The sequence below is a fragment of the Centruroides sculpturatus genome, unplaced genomic scaffold (assembly GCF_000671375.1).
Source record: "Centruroides sculpturatus isolate CEXI.00-Female unplaced genomic scaffold, Cexi_2.0 scaffold726, whole genome shotgun sequence".
In the NCBI taxonomy this organism is placed as follows: Eukaryota; Metazoa; Arthropoda; class Arachnida; order Scorpiones; family Buthidae; genus Centruroides; species Centruroides sculpturatus.
In genome coordinates, this window is record NW_019384840.1 from 156,152 (window position 1) to 182,736 (window position 26,585).

Below are 26,585 nucleotides of genomic sequence, written 5' to 3' on the forward strand. Positions count from 1 at the left end.
AAAATATTTTGAATTTTACAGGAAATTTGATTTAAAAAAATCAATAACTTACGCCATTGGAATACCTATTTACTCTTAAAATATCTCCTCTGTTTAAACTTGAAATTTCTTGATCCGCTTCAAAATCTCGAGAAAGCAATTTCTTTCCCACCATATGATAAAGTAAATACGAAGAATTAGGATTTCTCAAACTACGTTCTAATGCAGCTCTCTGGATAGAATTTAAACTCTGAAATAAAATCAATTTTAGAATTAAATAATGATCTATTTTTTAAATAATACTTTAAAAAAGTTTATTCATAGCTTGATGTTCAAATCCGTTGTGTAATAAGAACATAAAGTAATTAATTTAATTTCCACAATTTCTTATTATACTTTTATATTTAGATCAATATTTAGAGAAGTTATTTAATATATTTTATCTCCATAATTTACAAAATTCTCTTAAAGTTTATTAAGTTTTCATATTACATATTGACTGCATAAAAATTGATTATTTACTTACCTTTATCTAGTGACTTATATAATAAACTTTTCATAAAGGAAACCAAAATATTTACATGAATGTATTGTAGATAAATCGTAAATTAGAGACAAGATTTATTTATGCAAATCTTTTAAAGATTTTGTTAAAAATCTCATGGGTCAAAACAATCTTGAAACAATTGGAATGGCCTAGATCCTGCTTCGGAAAACATTTTCCCAATTCATTGACGTCATATATTCTTTAACAATAAACACACTTTCAAAGAATGCTAACAGCTGCTGACACTAACATAAGGTGACCTCATCACTTCAAAAAATGACCGTGGGCGGCTAGTTTTAGCATAATAGACTTTATTCGTCACAAACGTAATTCACGTGTTATATTTAAACCCCTAAAGAAATCTGTAATGTGTTTTCGTAGCTCTAATGGTTATAACTAGTCCTAATACCCATAAACAACTTTTTAAATTTAGTAATAAAACTGATAGATTATGCAATGAAACGGACATAAATAACGAAAAGAAATGTTTGCACTAAAATGCTATTTACCAAATGATTCCAGTCTCTTGGCCCAACCTAGAGACGGTCCCACCTGTCTAGATTATCAACGGTAGCGTTACAGAGATGTTTATCAGTATAGTAGTATTATCTCCGACATATTTTTATTATTCTCCACCCACCTTAAAGGCTTGGTTCGTTGGAACAAAAACAGTCATTGCCTCTCCGGGCAATCTTAGACGGTCTGCTAAACCTGCTTGGATAGCATAATCCACAAATTTAGTGGCTCCTAATTCCACCATTGTTTCCAGAAGGTTGAGCATAGGTTTCACTATAAAAAGAAGAAATAATAATATATACGTATACTGTTAATTTTCGACGATACAATACTCTAGCCTTATATTATTTAGATTTATTTAAACGAAATTTACCTCCGCTGCATCCAGGCTTTCCTCTGACTTGTTGAAAACCTTCGCAACATTCGTAACGTATCACTCTAAATCAAATAAATCTGTATATATATTATTAAAATTTAAAATAAAAATATGAATTTTAATACAATTACTTTTAATTCGCAATTGCATTTTTATTTTAAAGCTTTATTTAATAAATTCATGAATTTCCTGAACGTCGATGGTAAAGTATGTTGTAATGTTCAACACATTAACGTGACGGTGAGAAATATTCAAAGCTATTTTTTATTTGTCAAGCATTTCAACAGAAACAGATTTCAATGGTATAAAAGCAAGTAAAGCGAGAGAACTGAACTTTAAGGAGATTAAAAAGATTTAGCTGAATGCCTAGATTCTGACCTTGCAGGATAACAACTAACAATCTGTCATTTCTTTCGCCCACCGTTGAATGTCACCAGGTAAAAGTATTGAGTGTGGGTAGGTCATGTAGGTGTCTTTCCCATGAAGCAAATATGAAGATATTTGATAAAAAATTTTTTTTTTCTACGATAATAACTAACCGTAATGGTTCAAGATGAACAGCAGAGTATAAATCATGACTACAGTTTTCTTTTATTTGAAAGCAACATTGTGTAAAGTTACAATGTGACCGAAAATTACGAGAGTTTATATCACGATTATGTTAATAAAATTTTATTTTTATTTTCCACGGTGTTGATTATATTATTTAAATTATTTCTTATTTTTATTATGAGGCGTAATGTGTATATTACGCCTTTATATAAACAGAATATCTATATTATATAGATGTTCTGTTTACATAGATGTAAACTATATTATTTATTAAAAATATAAACTTAAATAAAGTTAAATGCAGTTAGAAAAAGTTTTCTTAATTTATCCTTCATTTAAAATTTAAAATAAATTATAAATTAAAAAATAATATTTCTTATTAAAAAGCCTGTCAGCATTTTTAGTAAGGTGTTTACTGATGGAAATTCGCTGCCATTTTATCGTAATATAACGCTCCACCCAGTTACAACAGCATGGACCAACACCTACATGTTTTCCATCTTACTGAGAATTTAATGCATTTTCGAAAGAGGTTATACGAATAAATGCAATATGCGTAACACGTGAATTGATAAAACAACTCAGATTTCCTCCGCCTACCAACATCTGACCTTAAATGGAAAAGGATGCTGCAGACCTAGTAACCCAGTATGAGACATCAAGACAATGATGGACTGCTGCGAGATTTAAGACTGATAGTAACGACGTCAAGCAGAGGAAAAGGAGTATAAACATTGAAGATTGCCAGTTTAAACATTGGAATCCAACCGAGAAAAAGCAATTTGTATTTAAAACAATTCTCTTGTGGTCTTGCTAAACTAATGGCTTAGGAATTTCTAATATGTCAAATCTTATCTTAAATAGGATATTTGTCTTTTCACAAGGTAAAATCACTGCAGGAGGCAGACAGTTAAAATTCTTGAAGATATAGATCACTTTTTTTTATTCCCAAGTTCTAAAATTTCAATTAAAAAAAAAACAACCAACCCATTTACATCTTACAAGTAAAATGCTTTTAGCATCTCATTTTCAAAATTATATTCCATAGGAAAAAAATTTCAAATATTCAGTGTATATAATCTCAATTAAACAAAAAGGAAACAAAAACACGAAGTTAAATCTGACGTATGCTGATGAGCATGTGATAAACAAAACACATCAATCTTGCTGAAATAAAGACTGATGTCAACGACCTTGACATAGTGCAAATGCATCTTAGAGGGGTGTTGTTACCGAGATAATATTATCGGACACCTTTCTCTTAAAGTGCATTAATTTGCTAATGATACTAATGCAAAAGCTTAAGATCAAGAACGATTTTTTAAATAAAAATTATCAACTTTTTAAATCAAATTTTAATCGAATTCGTGTAAGAACTATGTAAAAATATTTAATGAATATTTAATCTAAAATATCACGTAATCAGTTAATGGAAATTAGCTACCGTTTTAACTTTAAGAATGTATAAAGCATGTAAGATTTTATAAAGAAGAATAACGACTTTAAAAATGAATTTTTATCTTGATTTAGAAAATAAGATGACAAAACGATAACTTAACAAAATAAATAATTCTAAGAAATTTATTAGTTAAATAAAACTTGAAGTAGAAATTAGTCTCGAAGAAAAATAAATTAAGAAAACCGTTTGCTCGAATGTGTCGAGATGAGTGATTGTTACAACTTCTGCAACTAGTAAGTTTCTTTTCCTGGAGAAATCACTAGAAATATGAACAGGTTAGCAATTGCCGAGAAGAATTATCAATAAGATTTTTCCTCTACTTGTTGAATATCGAAGTCGATCATTCTTATTCAAGTCACATTTACTATGGGCGATGACCTACCGTAATGCATTGTTTCCCTTCAAGAATGTGAAATGATTTCAAAAAGAAATTATTATTACAACTTTCCACTGATTTAATACTTTATAAAAGCATTTTTATCCGTCTAGAAGTTTATGATAATAAATCTGATGATTTGATGTTGGAATTTTAATTTTATTCAACATACATTATTTAAATACTCGTATTATAAGAAATAGATAAAAAGTCAACGATTCAATCTCATTTGAAAAAGAAAATTATGTAATAATTTATTTAATAAATAGATGATAATCTTTTTTTTATTTTGAAAATTTATATGTATATTACGTTTTCGTTCCACAAACTTCACGATGCATCCAATATTTACATTCTGTCCAAAACTTCTTATTTGTTCCAGGAATTTCTTCAACAACACATGTGTTTGGCCTAAAATAAAATGATCATTATCATAATTTGACATTAAAATAACAAAATAAAATGTTAGTATATTCAGTTTCTATACACCATAAATCATATTTAATATAAAATTTTAACTATTACCTGTATTATTTTTATTAAATAAAAAAAATTCTCATACGTCAAGCAAATAAAAAATAAAATTTTATTTCACCTAACGATAACTAATCTGAAAATTTATGTACTCTAAATCTCCGTAAAGATTATAAATCATTAAAAATAATAGCTTTCATTTTGTGAAGATTAAAAATCCGAAGGGGTCTTTAATCCGTAAGATTAAAAATTTTTACTGAATAAAAAGCTTTAAATCAACCACAAAAAAATTTCAAATATTTTCATTAAATCCAGATGTTGTATAAACCTAATTTTTGCTCCTATATAACTATTGCATCATAACTTTAAAAAAATACAAGCGGTATATAGGTCAAGTCGAATCATAAAAAATGACATCATTTTTGCCCGGGTATAATATGTATATTTTTTAAAAATCTTTTTTTTTAATATGTAAGTAGATTGAGATGTATAAGTTTCTGTAGATGTCAAAATTATATACATATATTTAAAATTTAATATAAAAATGAATTTTTTTTGTTTGTTTCGAGTCAAACGATAGTAGTATTTTCTATATAATTAGTCTTTTCGTATAGAAAATTATGGAAAAACTAATTGTTTCCTCATTAATGTGGTGGAAAAATTGCCGTTACTGTTGCTTTAATTTACAGTATATAATTAATTTTCCTTTTTCCAGAAGATTTTCATCACATAATTAATTACGTAAGATAATAATCACTTAAGGATTTTCAGCTTTGTTTTCTCAACTTCTGTTAACTTAAGAATATTTTCATTTTTAATGCGAGCGTTAAACTTTCTTGTTTTTATTCAAGCAACTTGATACAATCCGTAAATTTATTTGTAGTTTTATCATATTTACAGTTTTAATATTTAACAAGTGAATGTAAAAACTAAGGCATCTTCCTAAACTGAGCAAAGATAGATTAAGACTTAAACGTAATTGATTAAGACAGTTGGAGATAACCACTGTATTTTATTTAAAGATGAACCTAAGATGAAGATTATAGTGTAGTGATAAGTAGTGAATGCCAATAAAAGTTTCGCTCTCTACTATACTCATTGGCTCGATGTGGGTGAACTCGTCTGTTGTCAGACAGGTGGACCAGATTCTTAACTCAAGGACATCAATTCTCATTCATTTGAAATAGCTTCAACCTTGGAATCAGATTAATGTAAAAAGAGCATCGAACTACTAACACAAAAATGTCGAAAAAAGTATTATATTTAAATACATTCACTTTAATTTGTTACGAATAGTTAGCTACCGAGATTCTTTCTAATATTTCAACTAAATTTTGATATTATAATTTTAAATTATATTTCATAATTTTCATAAATGAATAAAACATATTAATATCATAAAAATACTTTATTATAACAATATTCAAATTGCGCATAATATTTAATTATACTTTATAACATAATTATATATTAACTTGGCTNTTGACTAAACGTAAAAATTCTCTAATTAGTCTGGAAATGGGGGACCTAATTCTTGCATTCTGTGAAAACGGGTAAGATTAGCTATAATGTAATTATCTTAATCTTCACTATCGTTACTTTTTGCCCAGCGAAGCGGGTCCTTACAGCTAGATTCTAGATTACTTAGAAAAACAGTCTTTTATTTTATATAAAAAAACTATATTACTTACAAATAAAAACCCAGCGAAGCGGGTCCTTGCAGCTAGTAAATAAATTCCATAGCGTTACAAACGTGTCCGTGTGAACCGCGACATACGCATCGTTTATATAAGCGCGCATTTCTACTACATATATAAATATCTATTGGACTGCTCTATTATTATTTTTATTTTCCCTGAAAGATTTATACTTATCTTTCACTAGCAAAATCTTTTATTAAATCAATTATTTTGACAATAACAATAAGAAACTTTTAGTTATACTTTCTTGATATCAACATAAAATTTTACTGTAATTGCTTTATTATAAAACTTTATTGTTTTCTTCTGTTTTCAAAAGGCTTATGCCTTCATATAATCTAAGATAATACTAACATATTATTTTATGCTATGCGATTTATAAAGTTTAAAATTATTAATTTCGAAACTCTTAATCTAAAAAACAATTCATAAAACTTATAATTCTTTCATAACTAGTTAAATATATTGAATCGTTAACCATATATTAAATCGTTACCAGTTTATTGCCTAATCGGTAATTATATGCAATAAACTGGTAAATTTCTGACTTGTTTCGTAACAAAGGCAAGATTTTAAGACTATATTTTTATCGTTAAATTAATAATTATGTCTACAATTTATTGACATGAATATAAAGATCTAATATAAAAATAATCTAGACTTTCTTATTCTAAGAATTCATCATTATAGACATCATAATACCTGTATGTGTTGAACGTGAATATTATTCTAAATACCATAACCTTCCAAAAACTTAATTTAAACTTTCAGAAATACTTGTTTTAGCCTATAATAAAATATTTGATGAATAATATAAGAGTAATAAGTCCATAGCATACATTAAAACCAAATGTAAAACTTTTATTTTAAATGATGAATTAAACACTATCTTAATATGCACATGTAAAAATCATCTTATAATCAAGTTATTTTAACCCATCATAAACTCCAAGTTTTCTATAAAGGTAAGGACATATTCTCACTTTATTATACCCTTAGGCCTTTTTAAGAAATAAATTGATTCCTGCTTTGCTTGGAGCCGGATTTAATTGATTACATTATAAGCAGAATTTACAAAGATATTTTTTTGCTGTTATAAAAGAAAATTCAAAAAATTTGCCTTATTATAGCGCACATATAACATTTAGTATTAAAATGTTACAATATGTTAACAAGTTTAATGTACAACATAGCTTTATCGCCTACTTTGACAAGTTTCTCTTCTTTTCATATGCATAACCTTGACCTTGTGCCTATAATGATATGAAGTTCTTAGCACCAACTATTTAACCTATATTTCAGTTTAAGGAGATGAAAGGGCGGATCCTTGGAATGTAATAATATCGTTCTTGAAATATTTTAAAGGAGAAAAAAATTTCAAGTTTATCGTTATACATTCCTGCGTGGAACAAAATACATTTCAGTACTTCCATTAAATCAAAAATTTTTATAATTTAAACAGTGTATAAAAAATACTACATGATTATTTTTTCAAAGAATGAAAATTTATTAAACATTAATAAACCCATTTTGTATAATATTTTAAAAGGCCAAAATATAAATTAAATTTATTCTAACTTTCATAAATGTAATTTAATAATCTAAAGTTAATATTTTTGAATAAATAATTTAGATTTTAAGTTAACAGTGTGTGCAATGTAACTTATTTGTTACATATTTTATACCTAAGATCAAAAGCAATCCTTTAACATTGTTTAGCAAATTTATCCCATCACTAATAAATGCTCCTTCAAAGTACGTTGTAAGAAAATTTAATCTAAAATGCCTTTTGAATTACTTTATATTGTGTAAAACAGGCATCGGCTACAACAAAACCGTAATTTTGAAATAAATATTAAACAAAAACTATAAACTTTTATATTAAGATATTATTAAGAAATATTAAAAAAATAAATAAGTAAATTCTATAACAAAAACTATTAATTAGTATTTTATTTATTTTCTCTTTTTTAAAAAAGAAAATGTGTGTAAAATTTCGGTTCAGCCAATAGTTATTATCGTATATTGTATTACAAAATTTTGTATTATTTTAATTATAAAATGATTAGGACTTCTAATTCTCGAGCATTATTATTTTGAAATTCCAGATATCTCTAATTAAATTCTTTAATTTATAGTTCCATATTCGATTAAAATTATTTTAATAACTGACCAGAAGATGAATTATTAAATCAGTTTTACCATTGTATAGCCATTCATATTTAAAATTCTTAAAATTAGATATAATCTTTTATACAATTAGATNATTTTACTGTAATTGCTTTATTATAAAACTTTATTGTTTTCTTCTGTTTTCAAAAGGCTTATGCCTTCATATAATCTAAGATAATACTAACATATTATTTTTCGGATTTAATTCGTATAAAAGTAAGAAATAATTTTATATAAATTTAATACATTAAAAAGTATACTTTTGTGTAAAAAATAAACATAACCATTAATTGGCCTATATTTCAGAAACTACTGATCAGACAGCGTGAAACGAAACATACAGTACAAGCAAAACACTTTTCTTTATTCAACAAAATAATTGAAAAGCAAAATTTTAATTTAAAATACGTCGAACCCAAAGACAGCAAGAAAAATTACAAGCATTATTGTAAATCCTTTTGCACAGGAAATGATTAATGTAGCGTATGGTTGCCTCCTGCATACACACAACTGCACGACGATTGCTCATGCTGGTTATAACGTTATTTATCAGCTCTGTCGGGAGTAAAGTCCATACTCGAACAAGAGCATCTTGAAGCTACCGTAATGTTCTTGATGAAAGTTGAAGGGATACAATTCGTATATTTAGAGCAGCGATTCTCAACCGGGAGTACGAGTATCCACAGGGGTACGCGCTTGGTGGTTTAGGGATACGCGAAAAAATTAGTAAAGGCGGATGCACTGTAAGAATATTCGGATTCTGCGTTGAGGCCATTGGCGACGTCACGGCAATCGATTCTTAATTTTAAATAAAAATATAATTATATTTTTATTATATTTATACGTGTCCTACCTTCAACCCTTTTCAATTTATAAAACACTTTTTACATGTAATTATACAGTTCTGTGTAATTGACCAAGACATCACTGTTTGAAGACCACGCGAAATTAAACTTAAGAAAATGGGCTGTCAAGGGGTACGCAAGTCGAAAAAGGTTGGGAACTGCTAATCTAGAGCATTCCATACATGTTCTGTGGGATTTAGGTTCAGAAATCTTGATGGCCGTTCTATATGACAAATGTCTTCACTGTCAAGAGAAGTACAGCCTTATATGCGCGGATATTATCGTCAGTGAAAATAAAATCTATATCAACAGTACCAAGAAAAATCTCATCTCTAACTTTTTGTATATTGGCACCCCTTTCTAAAACGAAGAGCTTATTAGAGCTTGTTTACTTTTTGCTCTGTCTATTGAGTAGACGATTATGCTTATTTTTGAATATGAATGTAATTATATATTCAGTTACATTAATAGAATCTTTATAATTTTATAGACAATTTGATAAAAATTTATATTTCACGGTTAAAAATACAAATAATATCGGTAAATTTTTAAAAATTTTCTACATTTTTCATAAAATTTTGTAGCAATTTCCGAATAATCGAATGCTTCTAACTGCCTTCATATAATCTAAGATAATACTAACATATAGTACATTATATACGTGAGTTATTTCAAAAATATTAACATATCACAATAAAAGTTAAATTAATATTTAGTGTCATAAATATTTTCTTATAATAAAGAGTAAAGAATTTTTAACATTGAAATCTTTCAGTAATATTCTTTCAAGACCAATAAAATTTCAAAATCAACATGCTTTAATAATAAAATAATAGTAATTGTAATGTGTTTATTTGAAGTAATAATGATTAATGAAAATTATAAATATAAATCATAAAAATCATCGATCGTCTGATTGAAATTTTATTTATTTATTTACTAGTTTAGACTTTAAACCAAAAATTTTTCTAAAAAATACTAATTTACACAAAAAGTGTTATCATAATTTAACAATTTGTGGCATCAGATCGCATATTTTTAAATAAATTTAAATAGACAAAGATATTTTCGAAAAAATGAATGCACGCAAAACAAATAATCAGTCTTCAGACATGAGCTGAGATAAATATCTGTTTTGTTTTTACACGCGTTTCATAATGTTCATTAAATCAATTTACTCTATTAAACGATTCCTTTTTTACTTTTTTTTCTTTTTAATAAAATGCTTTGATAAGATAAAAGCAAAATTGAAGTAGTTTTCTATATATCAGCGTGTCAAGATTTCTACATATCAGCGTTCACATCCCATCAATCTTATTGACAAAACGTGTAGATTAATATTCTCATTTTTGGAGAGAATTGATGTAATAAAGCAATGCAATACATGGGCTATCTGTCAAAGGGATTCCTCTAGGGAGGACATTCTATGGAAAAGTGGCCCCTGTTTAGTATTAGACACGTGTAGGAAACCAGAAAAACGCGAAATCGCCTCAACAACTACCAGTGTTCAATGGTTTTATCAACTCGGCCACTGGTGGGCCTTTTCGTCTTGCACTCATATACTGTATATATATTGTGTTTGCATTCAAAAATAGATAATGTTACAAAACTTATCAAGATGATAAAAATATAAAAACGTATAGCCTATATTTAATGAAATGTATTATATGTATATAATCTGATCGTTTATTGTCACAATAAATTTATAAAAATTCCAAATTTTTTTGGATATTAAAGATGGAAATATTTTGGATATTAGTCTTTCTAAATGATCTTACATTAAACAAAGCACGAATATAAATATATTTATTGCTCCTTTGAATATTATTAGACAAAAATGTCAATTTTAATTAAAATATCATACGTTCATATAATTAATGTAGACCTGTATCAACAATGTATAGGACAACATTCGTTACATAAACGTATGCTATTTTAAGATTAAAATTGAATTATCGTCTAATATTATGCAATTCACAAAAATTAAGCACAGAAGATATGAAAAGAAAAGAGAAAGAAATGTTTGAAGATGGAGGATTAAATCAAGATTATTGCATTAATAATGCAGTTAATATGGATCATTTTTATAGCTTCGTGATCATGAAATGTTTAACTTAGGTTAACAGTCGACTATTATTTTATCTATAATTTTTTTCCAAAGTATCATTGAGTGAGAATTAGCTTTATCTTTTCACATCGTAATTTAAAATTAAATTGTTTTTATAAATTTTTATTTAAATAATCAAACATTCTTCTAACCTGCGAAAAGTAATTCCAATATATTTTAAGTGATGAATATTTTATGAGAACAAGATACTTGTTTTAATCGTGTTTCAATCACGATTAGAAAGAAAAACAAAAATAATTAGAGACTATAAAATATTTCATACATATTTATAGAAAACAGATTGTATAAAAATGTATAGAGGTAGGCCTATAACAAATCTGTTGTACTGTACTTTGTTATTTTAAAAGTTGATCGAAATAAAATGAACATAATTTTATAAATAAGTAATCTTTCCGATAATGCAAATAATAAATAAATTTCTTAAATTTTTAGAATTAAATGCATAACAAAACGTAAAATTCAAAACTAATTATGAAAATTTGAAATTTCTTAAAAGTTTTCTAAATTAACTTCTCGGTGAAGACATTATTAATATATAATACTTTACATTATTTTAGCAGAATTATATAAATATCTTTATTAAAAATTACTATTATTAATAAATAAAAATTTTATATTAAATGTTTTAACTTATAAAACATTTGAAACATTCCAAAGAGAGTGTTTCGAACGATAACAATTCATCTCACGTCGCATAATTTTAATATTAATTTATATTTAAAATAATTTTAGCAAACTTTTATATACAATATTGATAATAACAACATTTAAAATATTTAATAAATATCAAATTATTATTATTATTATTTTATTTCTTTTTTAATTAAATAAAATTTTTAGAATTTTTGTTAATATTTTATTGTAACTTAATACAAAAATCTTTATTAGACTACTCATTTTTAATTACGATATCTATTTTAAACTATTCTTTATTAATATAAATGTCATAAATTTTCTTTTAGTTTAATTCAGAACCAAATCTATAAGAACAGTAATTAAATATTTCCAGTATAAAAGGATTTAGTTTTCCTTATGTTTAATAAGTCATTCGTTTATAAGCGTAACTTGTTAAATATTTATAATATAATATATTTTTTTAAATATATCGCTTGACTGTATACATCATACAATAAAGCGATATATCACTTTACTGTATAATGTATACAGTCAAGCGATGTATCTGTTAATAGGAAAATTCTCCCTTCATAAAAATATTTCGTATCTCTATTATGATTTATAAGGTTTATCATAATATAATTTATTAAACTTAATTATTTACTTTCTCTTTTAAATCAGTTCTTAATTTGATGACCATTTAATGATAAAGGATCAGATTTTAAGTATGTACATTACATAATTACGTTAATGATAAATACATCATTTAATTTCAATTTATGACAGATGAAGTAATTTAGATAAAAGGTTTTAAAGAATTTATTAATCAGTAAGATTTTTATTTTATTTTGTACGTCTATATTTATAAATTCAAACGCATTAGTTTAATTTCATATAAATTTATTATGAAAACTGTATTTTTTTTATTATCAAAATGAGATATGTTAAATTTCATAAATTAGCCTAATATAACTTATAATTACGAAAAATTAGAAGGAATATAAAAGTATTTTATACAATTACTATAATGTAAAGTACAAATAATTAGTAAATTTAATTGCATAACTTACCAGCAAGAGCTTTTGGATCTCTCCTTATTCGCGCCATTTCATTTGGTAAGATCTTCTGAAAAGATTCATCGGATGGTGCAAAAATAGTGTATGGCCCTCCTCGTCGTAATTCATTGACATGCTCCGATTGAACCATAGCACTAGAAAGTTCTCTAAACCTACCATCTTCTATTATTAACTCTGGTATAGATAATCTTTCGTATTTTCCTGGTGGTATTAATACTTCGTCTATGACATGTACAATACCATTTGTAGCATGATGATCTTTCCGGATGACCGGCTTACAATTCACCGTCATCATCTATAATAAAAATAAAATTTTCATTTGAAAAGAATAGCTTATAAAATTTTCGACTATAATAAACATTTCTAAATAATTCTAAAACCTTAAATTTTTAATTTATTAATTTATTTTTTAAACGATTACAAAACTTATTAAAATATTTTGAATTTTACAGGAAATTTGATTTAAAAAAATCAATAACTTACGCCATTGGAATACCTATTTACTCTTAAAATATCTCCTCTGTTTAAACTTGAAATTTCTTGATCCGCTTCAAAATCTCGAGAAAGCAATTTCTTTCCCACCATATGATAAAGTAAATACGAAGAATTAGGATTTCTCAAACTACGTTCTAATGCAGCTCTCTGGATAGAATTTAAACTCTGAAATAAAATCAATTTTAGAATTAAATAATGATCTATTTTTTAAATAATACTTTAAAAAAGTTTATTCATAGCTTGATGTTCAAATCCGTTGTGTAATAAGAACATAAAGTAATTAATTTAATTTCCACAATTTCTTATTATACTTTTATATTTAGATCAATATTTAGAGAAGTTATTTAATATATTTTATCTCCATAATTTACAAAATTCTCTTAAAGTTTATTAAGTTTTCATATTACATATTGACTGCATAAAAATTGATTATTTACTTACCTTTATCTAGTGACTTATATAATAAACTTTTCATAAAGGAAACCAAAATATTTACATGAATGTATTGTAGATAAATCGTAAATTAGAGACAAGATTTATTTATGCAAATCTTTTAAAGATTTTGTTAAAAATCTCATGGGTCAAAACAATCTTGAAACAATTGGAATGGCCTAGATCCTGCTTCGGAAAACATTTTCCCAATTCATTGACGTCATATATTCTTTAACAATAAACACACTTTCAAAGAATGCTAACAGCTGCTGACACTAACATAAGGTGACCTCATCACTTCAAAAAATGACCGTGGGCGGCTAGTTTTAGCATAATAGACTTTATTCGTCACAAACGTAATTCACGTGTTATATTTAAACCCCTAAAGAAATCTGTAATGTGTTTTCGTAGCTCTAATGGTTATAACTAGTCCTAATACCCATAAACAACTTTTTAAATTTAGTAATAAAACTGATAGATTATGCAATGAAACGGACATAAATAACGAAAAGAAATGTTTGCACTAAAATGCTATTTACCAAATGATTCCAGTCTCTTGGCCCAACCTAGAGACGGTCCCACCTGTCTAGATTATCAACGGTAGCGTTACAGAGATGTTTATCAGTATAGTAGTATTATCTCCGACATATTTTTATTATTCTCCACCCACCTTAAAGGCTTGGTTCGTTGGAACAAAAACAGTCATTGCCTCTCCGGGCAATCTTAGACGGTCTGCTAAACCTGCTTGGATAGCATAATCCACAAATTTAGTGGCTCCTAATTCCACCATTGTTTCCAGAAGGTTGAGCATAGGTTTCACTATAAAAAGAAGAAATAATAATATATACGTATACTGTTAATTTTCGACGATACAATACTCTAGCCTTATATTATTTAGATTTATTTAAACGAAATTTACCTCCGCTGCATCCAGGCTTTCCTCTGACTTGTTGAAAACCTTCGCAACATTCGTAACGTATCACTCTAAATCAAATAAATCTGTATATATATTATTAAAATTTAAAATAAAAATATGAATTTTAATACAATTACTTTTAATTCGCAATTGCATTTTTATTTTAAAGCTTTATTTAATAAATTCATGAATTTCCTGAACGTCGATGGTAAAGTATGTTGTAATGTTCAACACATTAACGTGACGGTGAGAAATATTCAAAGCTATTTTTTATTTGTCAAGCATTTCAACAGAAACAGATTTCAATGGTATAAAAGCAAGTAAAGCGAGAGAACTGAACTTTAAGGAGATTAAAAAGATTTAGCTGAATGCCTAGATTCTGACCTTGCAGGATAACAACTAACAATCTGTCATTTCTTTCGCCCACCGTTGAATGTCACCAGGTAAAAGTATTGAGTGTGGGTAGGTCATGTAGGTGTCTTTCCCATGAAGCAAATATGAAGATATTTGATAAAAAATTTTTTTTTTCTACGATAATAACTAACCGTAATGGTTCAAGATGAACAGCAGAGTATAAATCATGACTACAGTTTTCTTTTATTTGAAAGCAACATTGTGTAAAGTTACAATGTGACCGAAAATTACGAGAGTTTATATCACGATTATGTTAATAAAATTTTATTTTTATTTTCCACGGTGTTGATTATATTATTTAAATTATTTCTTATTTTTATTATGAGGCGTAATGTGTATATTACGCCTTTATATAAACAGAATATCTATATTATATAGATGTTCTGTTTACATAGATGTAAACTATATTATTTATTAAAAATATAAACTTAAATAAAGTTAAATGCAGTTAGAAAAAGTTTTCTTAATTTATCCTTCATTTAAAATTTAAAATAAATTATAAATTAAAAAATAATATTTCTTATTAAAAAGCCTGTCAGCATTTTTAGTAAGGTGTTTACTGATGGAAATTCGCTGCCATTTTATCGTAATATAACGCTCCACCCAGTTACAACAGCATGGACCAACACCTACATGTTTTCCATCTTACTGAGAATTTAATGCATTTTCGAAAGAGGTTATACGAATAAATGCAATATGCGTAACACGTGAATTGATAAAACAACTCAGATTTCCTCCGCCTACCAACATCTGACCTTAAATGGAAAAGGATGCTGCAGACCTAGTAACCCAGTATGAGACATCAAGACAATGATGGACTGCTGCGAGATTTAAGACTGATAGTAACGACGTCAAGCAGAGGAAAAGGAGTATAAACATTGAAGATTGCCAGTTTAAACATTGGAATCCAACCGAGAAAAAGCAATTTGTATTTAAAACAATTCTCTTGTGGTCTTGCTAAACTAATGGCTTAGGAATTTCTAATATGTCAAATCTTATCTTAAATAGGATATTTGTCTTTTCACAAGGTAAAATCACTGCAGGAGGCAGACAGTTAAAATTCTTGAAGATATAGATCACTTTTTTTTATTCCCAAGTTCTAAAATTTCAATTAAAAAAAAAACAACCAACCCATTTACATCTTACAAGTAAAATGCTTTTAGCATCTCATTTTCAAAATTATATTCCATAGGAAAAAAATTTCAAATATTCAGTGTATATAATCTCAATTAAACAAAAAGGAAACAAAAACACGAAGTTAAATCTGACGTATGCTGATGAGCATGTGATAAACAAAACACATCAATCTTGCTGAAATAAAGACTGATGTCAACGACCTTGACATAGTGCAAATGCATCTTAGAGGGGTGTTGTTACCGAGATAATATTATCGGACACCTTTCTCTTAAAGTGCATTAATTTGCTAATGATACTAATGCAAAAGCTTAAGATCAAGAACGATTTTTTAAATAAAAATTATCAACTTTTTAAATCAAATTTTAATCGAATTCGTGTAAGAACTATGTAAAAATATTTAATGAATATTTAATCTAAAATATCACGTAATCAGTTAATGGAAATTAGCTACCGTTTTAACTTTAAGAATGTATAAAGCATGTAAGATTTTATAAAGAAGAATAACGACTTTAAAAATGAATTTTTATCTTGATTTAGAAAATAAGATGACAAAACGATAACTTAACAAAATAAATAATTCTAAGAAATTTATTAGTTAAATAAAACTTGAAGTAGAAATTAGTCTCGAAGAAAAATAAATTAAGAAAACCGTTTGCTCGAATGTGTCGAGATGAGTGATTGTTACAACTTCTGCAACTAGTAAGTTTCTTTTCCTGGAGAAATCACTAGAAATATGAACAGGTTAGCAATTGCCGAGAAGAATTATCAATAAGATTTTTCCTCTACTTGTTGAATATCGAAGTCGATCATTCTTATTCAAGTCACATTTACTATGGGCGATGACCTACCGTAATGCATTGTTTCCCTTCAAGAATGTGAAATGATTTCAAAAAGAAATTATTATTACAACTTTCCACTGATTTAATACTTTATAAAAGCATTTTTATCCGTCTAGAAGTTTATGATAATAAATCTGATGATTTGATGTTGGAATTTTAATTTTATTCAACATACATTATTTAAATACTCGTATTATAAGAAATAGATAAAAAGTCAACGATTCAATCTCATTTGAAAAAGAAAATTATGTAATAATTTATTTAATAAATAGATGATAATCTTTTTTTTATTTTGAAAATTTATATGTATATTACGTTTTCGTTCCACAAACTTCACGATGCATCCAATATTTACATTCTGTCCAAAACTTCTTATTTGTTCCAGGAATTTCTTCAACAACACATGTGTTTGGCCTAAAATAAAATGATCATTATCATAATCTGACATTAAAATAACAAAATAAAATGTTAGTATATTCAGTTTCTATACACCATAAATCATATTTAATATAAAATTTTAACTATTACCTGTATTATTTTTATTAAATAAAAAAAATTCTCATACGTCAAGCAAATAAAAAATAAAATTTTATTTCACCTAACGATAACTAATCTGAAAATTTATGTACTCTAAATCTCCGTAAAGATTATAAATCATTAAAAATAATAGCTTTCATTTTGTGAAGATTAAAAATCCGAAGGGGTCTTTAATCCGTAAGATTAAAAATTTTTACCGAATAAAAAGCTTTAAATCAACCACAAAAAAATTTCAAATATTTTCATTAAATCCAGATGTTGTATAAACCTAATTTTTGCTCCTATATAACTATTGCATCATAACTTTAAAAAAATACAAGCGGTATATAGGTCAAGTCGAATCATAAAAAATGACATCATTTTTGCCCGGGTATAATATGTATATTTTTTAAAAATCTTTTTTTTTAATATGTAAGTAGATTGAGATGTATAAGTTTCTGTAGATGTCAAAATTATATACATATATTTAAAATTTAATATAAAAATGAATTTTTTTTGTTTGTTTCGAGTCAAACGATAGTAGTATTTTCTATATAATTAGTCTTTTCGTATAGAAAATTATGGAAAAACTAATTGTTTCCTCATTAATGTGGTGGAAAAATTGCCGTTACTGTTGCTTTAATTTACAGTATATAATTAATTTTCCTTTTTCCAGAAGATTTTCATCACATAATTAATTACGTAAGATAATAATCACTTAAGGATTTTCAGCTTTGTTTTCTCAACTTCTGTTAACTTAAGAATATTTTCATTTTTAATGCGAGCGTTAAACTTTCTTGTTTTTATTCAAGCAACTTGATACAATCCGTAAATTTATTTGTAGTTTTATCATATTTACAGTTTTAATATTTAACAAGTGAATGTAAAAACTAAGGCATCTTCCTAAACTGAGCAAAGATAGATTAAGACTTAAACGTAATTGATTAAGACAGTTGGAGATAACCACTGTATTTTATTTAAAGATGAACCTAAGATGAAGATTATAGTGTAGTGATAAGTAGTGAATGCCAATAAAAGTTTCGCTCTCTACTATACTCATTGGCTCGATGTGGGTGAACTCGTCTGTTGTCAGACAGGTGGACCAGATTCTTAACTCAAGGACATCAATTCTCATTCATTTGAAATAGCTTCAACCTTGGAATCAGATTAATGTAAAAAGAGCATCGAACTACTAACACAAAAATGTCGAAAAAAGTATTATATTTAAATACATTCACTTTAATTTGTTACGAATAGTTAGCTACCGAGATTCTTTCTAATATTTCAACTAAATTTTGATATTATAATTTTAAATTATATTTCATAATTTTCATAAATGAATAAAACATATTAATATCATAAAAATACTTTATTATAACAATATTCAAATTGCGCATAATATTTAATTATACTTTATAACATAATTATATATTAACTTGGCTCATATTTATAATAATATTTAAGAATTTATAATGCAGATTATCGATGATAAGACAAAACTCTTAACTTCTACTATAAAGTATTTTCTCATCTCAATAAATCATGTAGCTTTTACTAAAATAAATTTTGTGAGAAAGAATGTGCAAAGAATGACGCTTATTTATCTTTTACAACCCATGAGAATACTAAATTTGTCCTTCGTGAAGCTAATTTACATAATATATTCCATTATTTCACACATAATACATTCCTACGCGTTTTAATAGCAAATAAATAACTAAATTAATATTTAACTTTATGCAAGATAAGATGTTTTGCCAGATAATTAAAATCCGTTTTTATTATTCTCAAGCATAAATTTTTTTTTTCGTTTTTCATAAAATGTTGAAAGTATTCAAACAAAGTAAGGAAAGTAGCTTTAATTATTGTCGAATAACATCGCGAAGTAGCTCTAAAATTAATCTTATCAAGTTTATAATAAATCGCTTTTTTCCACCCGTGAATTGAAAATTATTATAGTATATGGCTAAAAATAAAATAAAAATAATACATATAAAATGTGTTCTCCTTGTTTTTCATTTGTTATAAACCTACAAAGTAGCATATAACATGTAAAACTACAGTCATTGACAATGTTTTATTTACATTAAAGGTAAGAACGGTAATCAAGTTGTCAAATCAATCACCGATATTTATAAATGTATAAATTGGAAATTCGGTCGACCGACATGCGATGGTTAAATTTTAACGTTCAAATGTTCATATGTTGAATTGTAATAGTTAAATTTCCAGCAAATCAAATACATTTTTTAATATTTAAAATTTCTAGGCTTCATATTAAATTATGCGTATCGTGTTACTTGCAATGTACTGTGCTGTACAATTATACAGATCCATAGATGAAGTCCATTTTAATAATACTGATAAAGTTATAATGGTTCTTCTACAAAAAACTAAGCTTATGCATAAATATTAACTTATGATTGCCTGGCAGGTATACAACAAATCTTAGCTTTTAATATGTGCATTATTGCTCGATAGATATATATACAGACGTATATAATTATGTATAATAAAATGTTCACGTACGGAATTATATTTAAACGACAATAGAGAAACAATGCGCCTATAAAATTGGCATGTTCGTACAAAATAGAAGATAAAAAAATTAATTATGTATAATCTTACTATAATAATGCTTCGTAAAACAATGTGTATAGGATTAAAATACAGTCAGTTCAGAAATTAAGTTCAGCTGTAGGCCTATGTTAAAACAAAAAGAGGTTAAATGAATGCAAAACAAGAAATCACTTAAAAGAAAACACTTAAAACTCGAATAACTTGGATAGTGCAACTCGTTTTGAGCCAGATATCGAACGATCGTGATCCGTATTTTAATAAAACCCGTTGAAGAATGTAGCCTACCAAGTAACTTTTACTGATTCACGTGGATGTGTCAGCGAATGATTTATATACAGTACATAGTAGTAGGATCCAAGTCGTACCAACAGCTCTTCTCTTGATCCTGCGACTATCGTTAACACGTCAAAATGCAATTAGGAGAGGCTGTAATCTTCGATAGTTGTCGTCGCATCAAATCACTTTTTGACATTAAGGATACTGTTTAATGACTTGCAAAGTGTTCGTTTTAACATCGTTCCCTTTTGCTTATTAGAATTCAATTCATTCTAACACTTTATTCCGAATAGATTTTTAATGTTATAAACACATTATAACTAGAATTTGCTAAAAGCAATTATTTATTCATTAAAAAGTAAATCTGTAATGAAAAATTTCAACACTGAATTTTAATTAGATGTAGTTTATAAATGTTAATTTATGTAAAAATAATAATCGTGCAAAGTTATTCTACTCTTTATTTAAGCGTAATGTTTATACGATTTTTATATTTAAAAACATACAAACTATAATTATTCTTATCTCATTTTCTTTTCTTTAAAACTATATAAAACAAGAAAATCAATCAAGATTTTACATCATAAATAAGAACGCATAAAGATACCATATGATTTAGCACAATTTCGTGACATGAACTGCATACTGTGCCTTTTTTTTAATAATCATATTGAATGAAACATGAGCAAAAGTTTGCACTTTAAATTGCAAGAACAAATTAGTCTTTGTAAAGGTATAAAGATCGTGTTAGACTTCGTACAGTACATAAAATATTTCACTTATAAAATTGCCAAGCGTGTTTATTTTTACAAATAAAAATAAAATTTTCATTTTAAATCGGTATAATTTACAACTTTCTATCGAGAATAGTGAAAAATATTCTCATTTTAAATGTAAGTAAGAAACTTTCGCTAAATTTTAAAATAAAAAAAGTAATAAAATAACTTGTAAAAATATGCATATTAAACTTACGATAAGTTCACTAATGAATATGATCTTTTTTTTTGTCATTAATAACATATGTTTTGCGTTTTTAATGTATGTGTCCTTAGTTATTCGCAGATTTTAACAGCAGATACGTATGTTACTCACTTAAGATACTGTTATGTTATTACCAAGATAAGAATGACGTGAATTTAATGGAAAAGTAGTAACCACGATTAACATCCTGTTATACTATAAAAGGCATACATATTTGATCGATAAAAATCAAGGCCATAAAAGTTTTCTGCCAAGAAAAACAAATTCAAAATGATACATGCAAATTTGAAAAAAATGTCTAAAAGTTGTAGTTACAAATTTAATTTTTGTAATTTTGTATACATAACTTTACTTACAATTAGAAATTTCAATCAACTTCACAGAAATTTTTAAAGTGGGCGAATTATTAATATTTTACAATACGTCAATAAAATTTTATAGATTAAGTAGTTTCGTTTAAAGTGTAAGAACCTCCGTAATTTAGATAATTGAATAATAGCACTATAACTTTCACAGTTATTTTAAAATTAGTAATAAAAGATAATAACCAATTATTTCTAAAAGTGCATTACACTCTTATAGATATTATTTTTATATCGTGGATACAAAAGATTCGATATTATCTGTATGAGAAAACTGCTAAATATAAAAAAAAACTTATTTGTAGGAAAAAAATTCTTTGAAGTTCAAAGAGCACATTAATTATAACATACATTAAAAGATTTAATTGAATTATAAACAAAATTTTAATGAGAAATAATATATTTAGAAGTGCAGCTATCAAAATTTCAAATGAAATAATTTAAAGATCGTCGAATAAATTATTTGAAGATTCTTTAAATGTCTTTCAATAAAGATTCTGCAATAGATCTTGAATAACAAAAAGTTTTCCTTTTTTTTTCTTCTTTTTTTTTCGTTTTTCCAACTGAAAGAATCGACTAAGAAAATTTATAATGATCAGATGTTATCTTTACGACCGAAATAATCATGATGTCCGCATTGGTTAACGTACACTGCTTCACCTTTCTTTTTTTTTATATTAAAACTATCGTATAATTAAACGACTATTTGTATAAGCAATTTATTTTTTTTCTTTTGTTTTTTATTTATTTATTTTGCTCGTTCCTTATATTTAAATCTAGAACAAAAAGATGGAAAATTTAAGAGTAATGTTTTAATGATTAATGATCGATGAAAAATAAGTATTCCATTCTAAAATTATACGATGCTTTATGTAATCGAATTTACGATAGAAATAGAATAGCTCCAAGGACGAATATATTACTAAGTCATTCTTCTTGTCACATATATTCTTGTTGTGAAATTACAACAATAAGAGTAAAAGCTATAAATTTTATTGCACCTTTCATAAGAGACTGCCATTTTAGAATAAATTCGATTTATTTTTTTAAACTCTTGTTTAATTTTCAATATAGAAAAAAAAATAGTTTTAAATAAGAAGTTCCTTTTCTTGTAAATAAGTCAGGAAGAGGTGTATTGATCTAATTTAAACGTGTTTCTTTCAGGTTAAGTTTTTGTACTACAAAACCTTTACATAAAATATTTTCTCGATAGCATTAATTTTTGCATAATTTTACATTAAATATACTCAATATACTTGCTCAATATAACGTTTTAAAATTCAATTTTGGCCTTTAAAATGGCCAAAACTATTGTTTAAATTAATAAAATGATTATTATATTTAGCCTTTAAAGTTAGCAAGACTAATAAATATCTTTCATTAAACATTTTAAGTATGTGGGTTGTTCGTGTTTACCGAAATGACTGTTAAATAACTCAAAAGAGAACATTTTGAATTTTAATTGCATAGGAAAAAAAAGTAAAATGATCTGATTATAAAAAAGTTAATTAAATTTTTAGATGCCTCGGGCATCGAGTTATCTTCCAAAACGAGGTATCACTCACCTCCAGATTCTACTTTTGAGATTAGAGAAGATCTACTTACCCTTGACTTCTTGCCATCCTTAAATGCCACGGTGGTACCCTGCGACCCTGTACGGCGGGAATAGTAAAGGGTAGCAGCAGGTGTACCATCATGTCCATAAAAATAATCAATGCCATTAACGAAAACATATTGGCCTCTTGCGTCTTCGGTCGGTCTGTTGATTTTATAATCAAAATCGTCTCAGCTGCTTATAAAAGTCTACTGCTTCGTCACGTACACGCGTGTCTCACGTCACGAACCATCACGTTGCGTTAATTCCCGCTACGGAAGGTCAAACTATGTACCACCCTCACACTTCCACGCTATTCGCCACAACATCTGTCGGAGTGAATGCCGGATAGTCACATGATTGTGAAGTCACGCATTTGAGGCGGGGTATTGGTAATGACGTCATTATGATTACTTCCGTGAGGCAACGTCCTTGTCGGTAACAAAAGTAGAGATTTCTAAACTAACCGAACTTCTTTCTAGTGTCCGACCAGATTCTGTCCGATTGACAGCCGGGCTTGATTTCCGGAAAAAAATTCGACCATAGATCGTAAACACGCCCAGAACTCCGCCTTGTGGACGATAAACAAACTAAACTGATAGGCCTAGAAGAAATATGCAAATAGCATACACAGTATTCTAATACTGATAGGTCTAGGCAGAATCCATGCCAGAAGATTTGATTTCTCTTATACATTTTACTAGATATTATATTAAATAATAAACTTTTAAACCTTCGTAAATTGAAAATTATTAGATGACATTTCGCAAAATCGCTTACCAAAGAAAAATGATTAGTGAGAAATTTTTTCTTATTTTAGAAACTTTAAGGACTTCATTTTTAATAACATATAATAAGTAAAGATCAGAAAAAAAAACTGTATTGGCTGTAACCGAGTAAAGCATTTATATGAATATCAACAATAAATCTGCATACAACAATATTACCTATTTTTAAGCAATGATGTATTTCATATACTATCGTATTTTCTTTGCGTTAATGGTAACTCTCATTGTAATTATTTAATTTTTCTTATTTTAGAGAGTATAACTCTATACTTATTAGTGCAATCATTTCAGAAATATAATTTCCAAATATAAATGTGTAGGAATTTGTAGATTCTTTATAAATTTGTACTGTACATGATTTCAAGTAAGTATTTTTAAGAAATTTATTAAATAAATATTATCACTGCGCTTAGATAAGAGTTTTAAAAGGAATTTTTAATTCTGTAACTCAATTTTAAGAAATTTGATCAAAGTTCTTCTGTACAATGTAATATTGTTGATTTATACTGTACATTTTTGGGTAGTGTTTCTATTATAGCTTATTGTATAATTCAAATTTTATACTAAATAATTTTTAAAATTTATTTCTTATTAATAATAATTTCTTTAATGATAAATTCTAAATTTAAAAAGTTCAAATAAACATATTTTTATATAATTTATTATAATGTATTTGATGTGAAATTGTTCTATATGATTATACAATATCAGGACCGTCGTAAACTTGGTATAGTCCCGGGTATAGAGAGTGCCTCTTTTGCCTTATTATTATTTTATTTTATTTTATTATTTTATTTTTTGAAGAAATGATGAAATACATGGAATGTTTCTTTATCAATAAACAACAACCGTAAAGATTTCATTTTTTTGTTAGTAAAAATGACATTAATTTATAGGGATGAGAACCACTACGACTCCCTAAGTTTTCCTAGGACCCTGCGATTCCCTCTCAACAGCCCTACATAATATATAGTATATAAAATCGTAAATTATTTTATATAGTTTCTATTAAGATTTAAGAAATGTAACAATTTCAAATAAAAATATAGTTTAGTATAAATAATAAAATTAAATAATTTCGTTACATATTCGTTCTTTATTTCTTCTTATAGCTATGATGTTCATTTTTCTGGAAAATGAAATGTAGAATGTAATTACAATAAGAGGAATTAAGAGAGGAAGAATTAACATATTAAAGTTTTTACTCTTTAGCAATATTACAATGAAAATTATGAAAAATCTCGAATCCTCTTTCAAAAACTGTAATAATAAGGAAGAAGCCAAAAAAATACAAAAGTAATAATAGGACTAAATAATAAATATTCGTATGTCCTTGACTGACTTATTGTATCCTGTAAGGAAGAGATGATAACAGATGACGTCACGGATGAGGAGGTGGCCGTTGACAAATTTGTTCCGTTCTCTAAAAGCGCAAAACTATTATTCATTACTTTTCTACGAAGAACAGTTGTTTTTCGTAACATCTTTTTCCATAAACGTATCGAATAATAAAATCCTAGTATAAGTACTGTATCAGTTAATGACACAAATTCTCTTTTAATAAATATAGTAATTAAATTATAACAGTTTATGATTGTTAGAATATAAAATATCATTATCAGAACGCTTAAATTAGATATCATATAATTATATAACTAGTAATAACATAAAAATTGTCAACATGAAGGATGATGTTTCTTTTAGGAGGACAAAGGTTAAATTTTTAAGGAAAATTAGTTAGCTAACAAGTGCGGCTGAATCGGATTAATTAGAAGGATTAGATATGATATCCAATTTATCTTACAACTACTAAATAATTGATCATTTCAGAGTGGCACTAATTAAGCATCTAATGAATCGCTTGGAGTTTGAGACTTTTCAAAGACTCTTGTAATTGGGAGTAAAATTAATTAGTTTTTTTTTTCCTATTGAATCAACTTATATGTCTATTTGAAACTTATTTTCTGAATGAACAAGTGTTATATTCTTTTACATTTAATTTTTGAACAGGATTGTTAAATGTATTAATTATATAATAATATTATTTTTAATAAATGAAGTTTTAACAATTGATTTTTATATAATATAATATAGAAAAAAAAAACCTCTTTAATACTCTTTTTTAGTATATATTTATTTACTGAAAATTTGTAAGGACAATAAATTAAAGACAAGAAAAATTTATATTCTAAATTAATGAGGTTGTAGGTTAAAGATTTTTCCGTGGAAATATTTTTAATCATTTAACATTAGTTTTAAAAGATGATTAAGACTTGCACAAAAAAAAAAATATTTTTATGAAAGAATTTATTTTGGTCTGTGATTAAATAATAGTCCTTGGCCTTAAACTTTTAAATTTCGTCACGTTAGTTATGAGGGAGTTACGATGACGTGCAAGCATGCTTAACTTATCTCTTACTTTCGAAAAGTAGTAATGAAA

General features: G+C 26.5%; 2 protein-coding genes across 2 annotated transcripts in view; both read right to left on the reverse strand.

Annotated features, from left to right (window-relative positions):
• Positions 1-12,903, reverse strand: part of LOC111630289 (transforming growth factor-beta-induced protein ig-h3-like) — a 32,037-nt gene extending 19,134 nt beyond the window's left edge. Inside the window, exons 1-5 of the mRNA XM_023374376.1 lie at positions 12,810-12,903; positions 4,118-4,216; positions 1,416-1,480; positions 1,167-1,315; positions 53-229 (exon numbers count right to left, since the gene is read on the reverse strand). Coding sequence (XP_023230144.1) covers positions 53-229; positions 1,167-1,315; positions 1,416-1,480; positions 4,118-4,146 — 420 coding nt within the window. The 5' untranslated portion in view covers positions 4,147-4,216; positions 12,810-12,903. The remainder of the gene's footprint in view (positions 1-52; positions 230-1,166; positions 1,316-1,415; positions 1,481-4,117; positions 4,217-12,809) is intronic.
• On the reverse strand, positions 12,793-23,457 carry LOC111630290 (transforming growth factor-beta-induced protein ig-h3-like). Its single transcript, XM_023374377.1, has 6 exons — positions 23,369-23,457; positions 17,364-17,462; positions 14,662-14,726; positions 14,413-14,561; positions 13,299-13,475; positions 12,793-13,110 (listed from the first exon to the last, which is right to left on the reverse strand). Exons 1-6 carry the CDS (start codon positions 23,455-23,457, stop codon positions 12,793-12,795), a joined length of 897 nt encoding a protein of 298 aa, XP_023230145.1.
• Between the last annotated feature and the right edge of the window lie 3,128 nt (positions 23,458-26,585).

Coding starts and splice junctions, on each gene's coding strand:
- LOC111630290 (XM_023374377.1), bottom strand. CDS start 23,457: ATGGTACACCTGCTGCTACCCTTTACTATTCCCGCCGTACAGGGTCGC. Junction 17,463..23,368: donor AGGATGGCAAGAAGTCAAGG/GTAAGTAGATCT, acceptor ATTTTATTTTAG/GCCAAACACATGTGTTGTTG. Junction 14,562..14,661: donor AAAGCCTGGATGCAGCGGAG/GTAAATTTCGTT, acceptor TTCTTTTTATAG/TGAAACCTATGCTCAACCTT.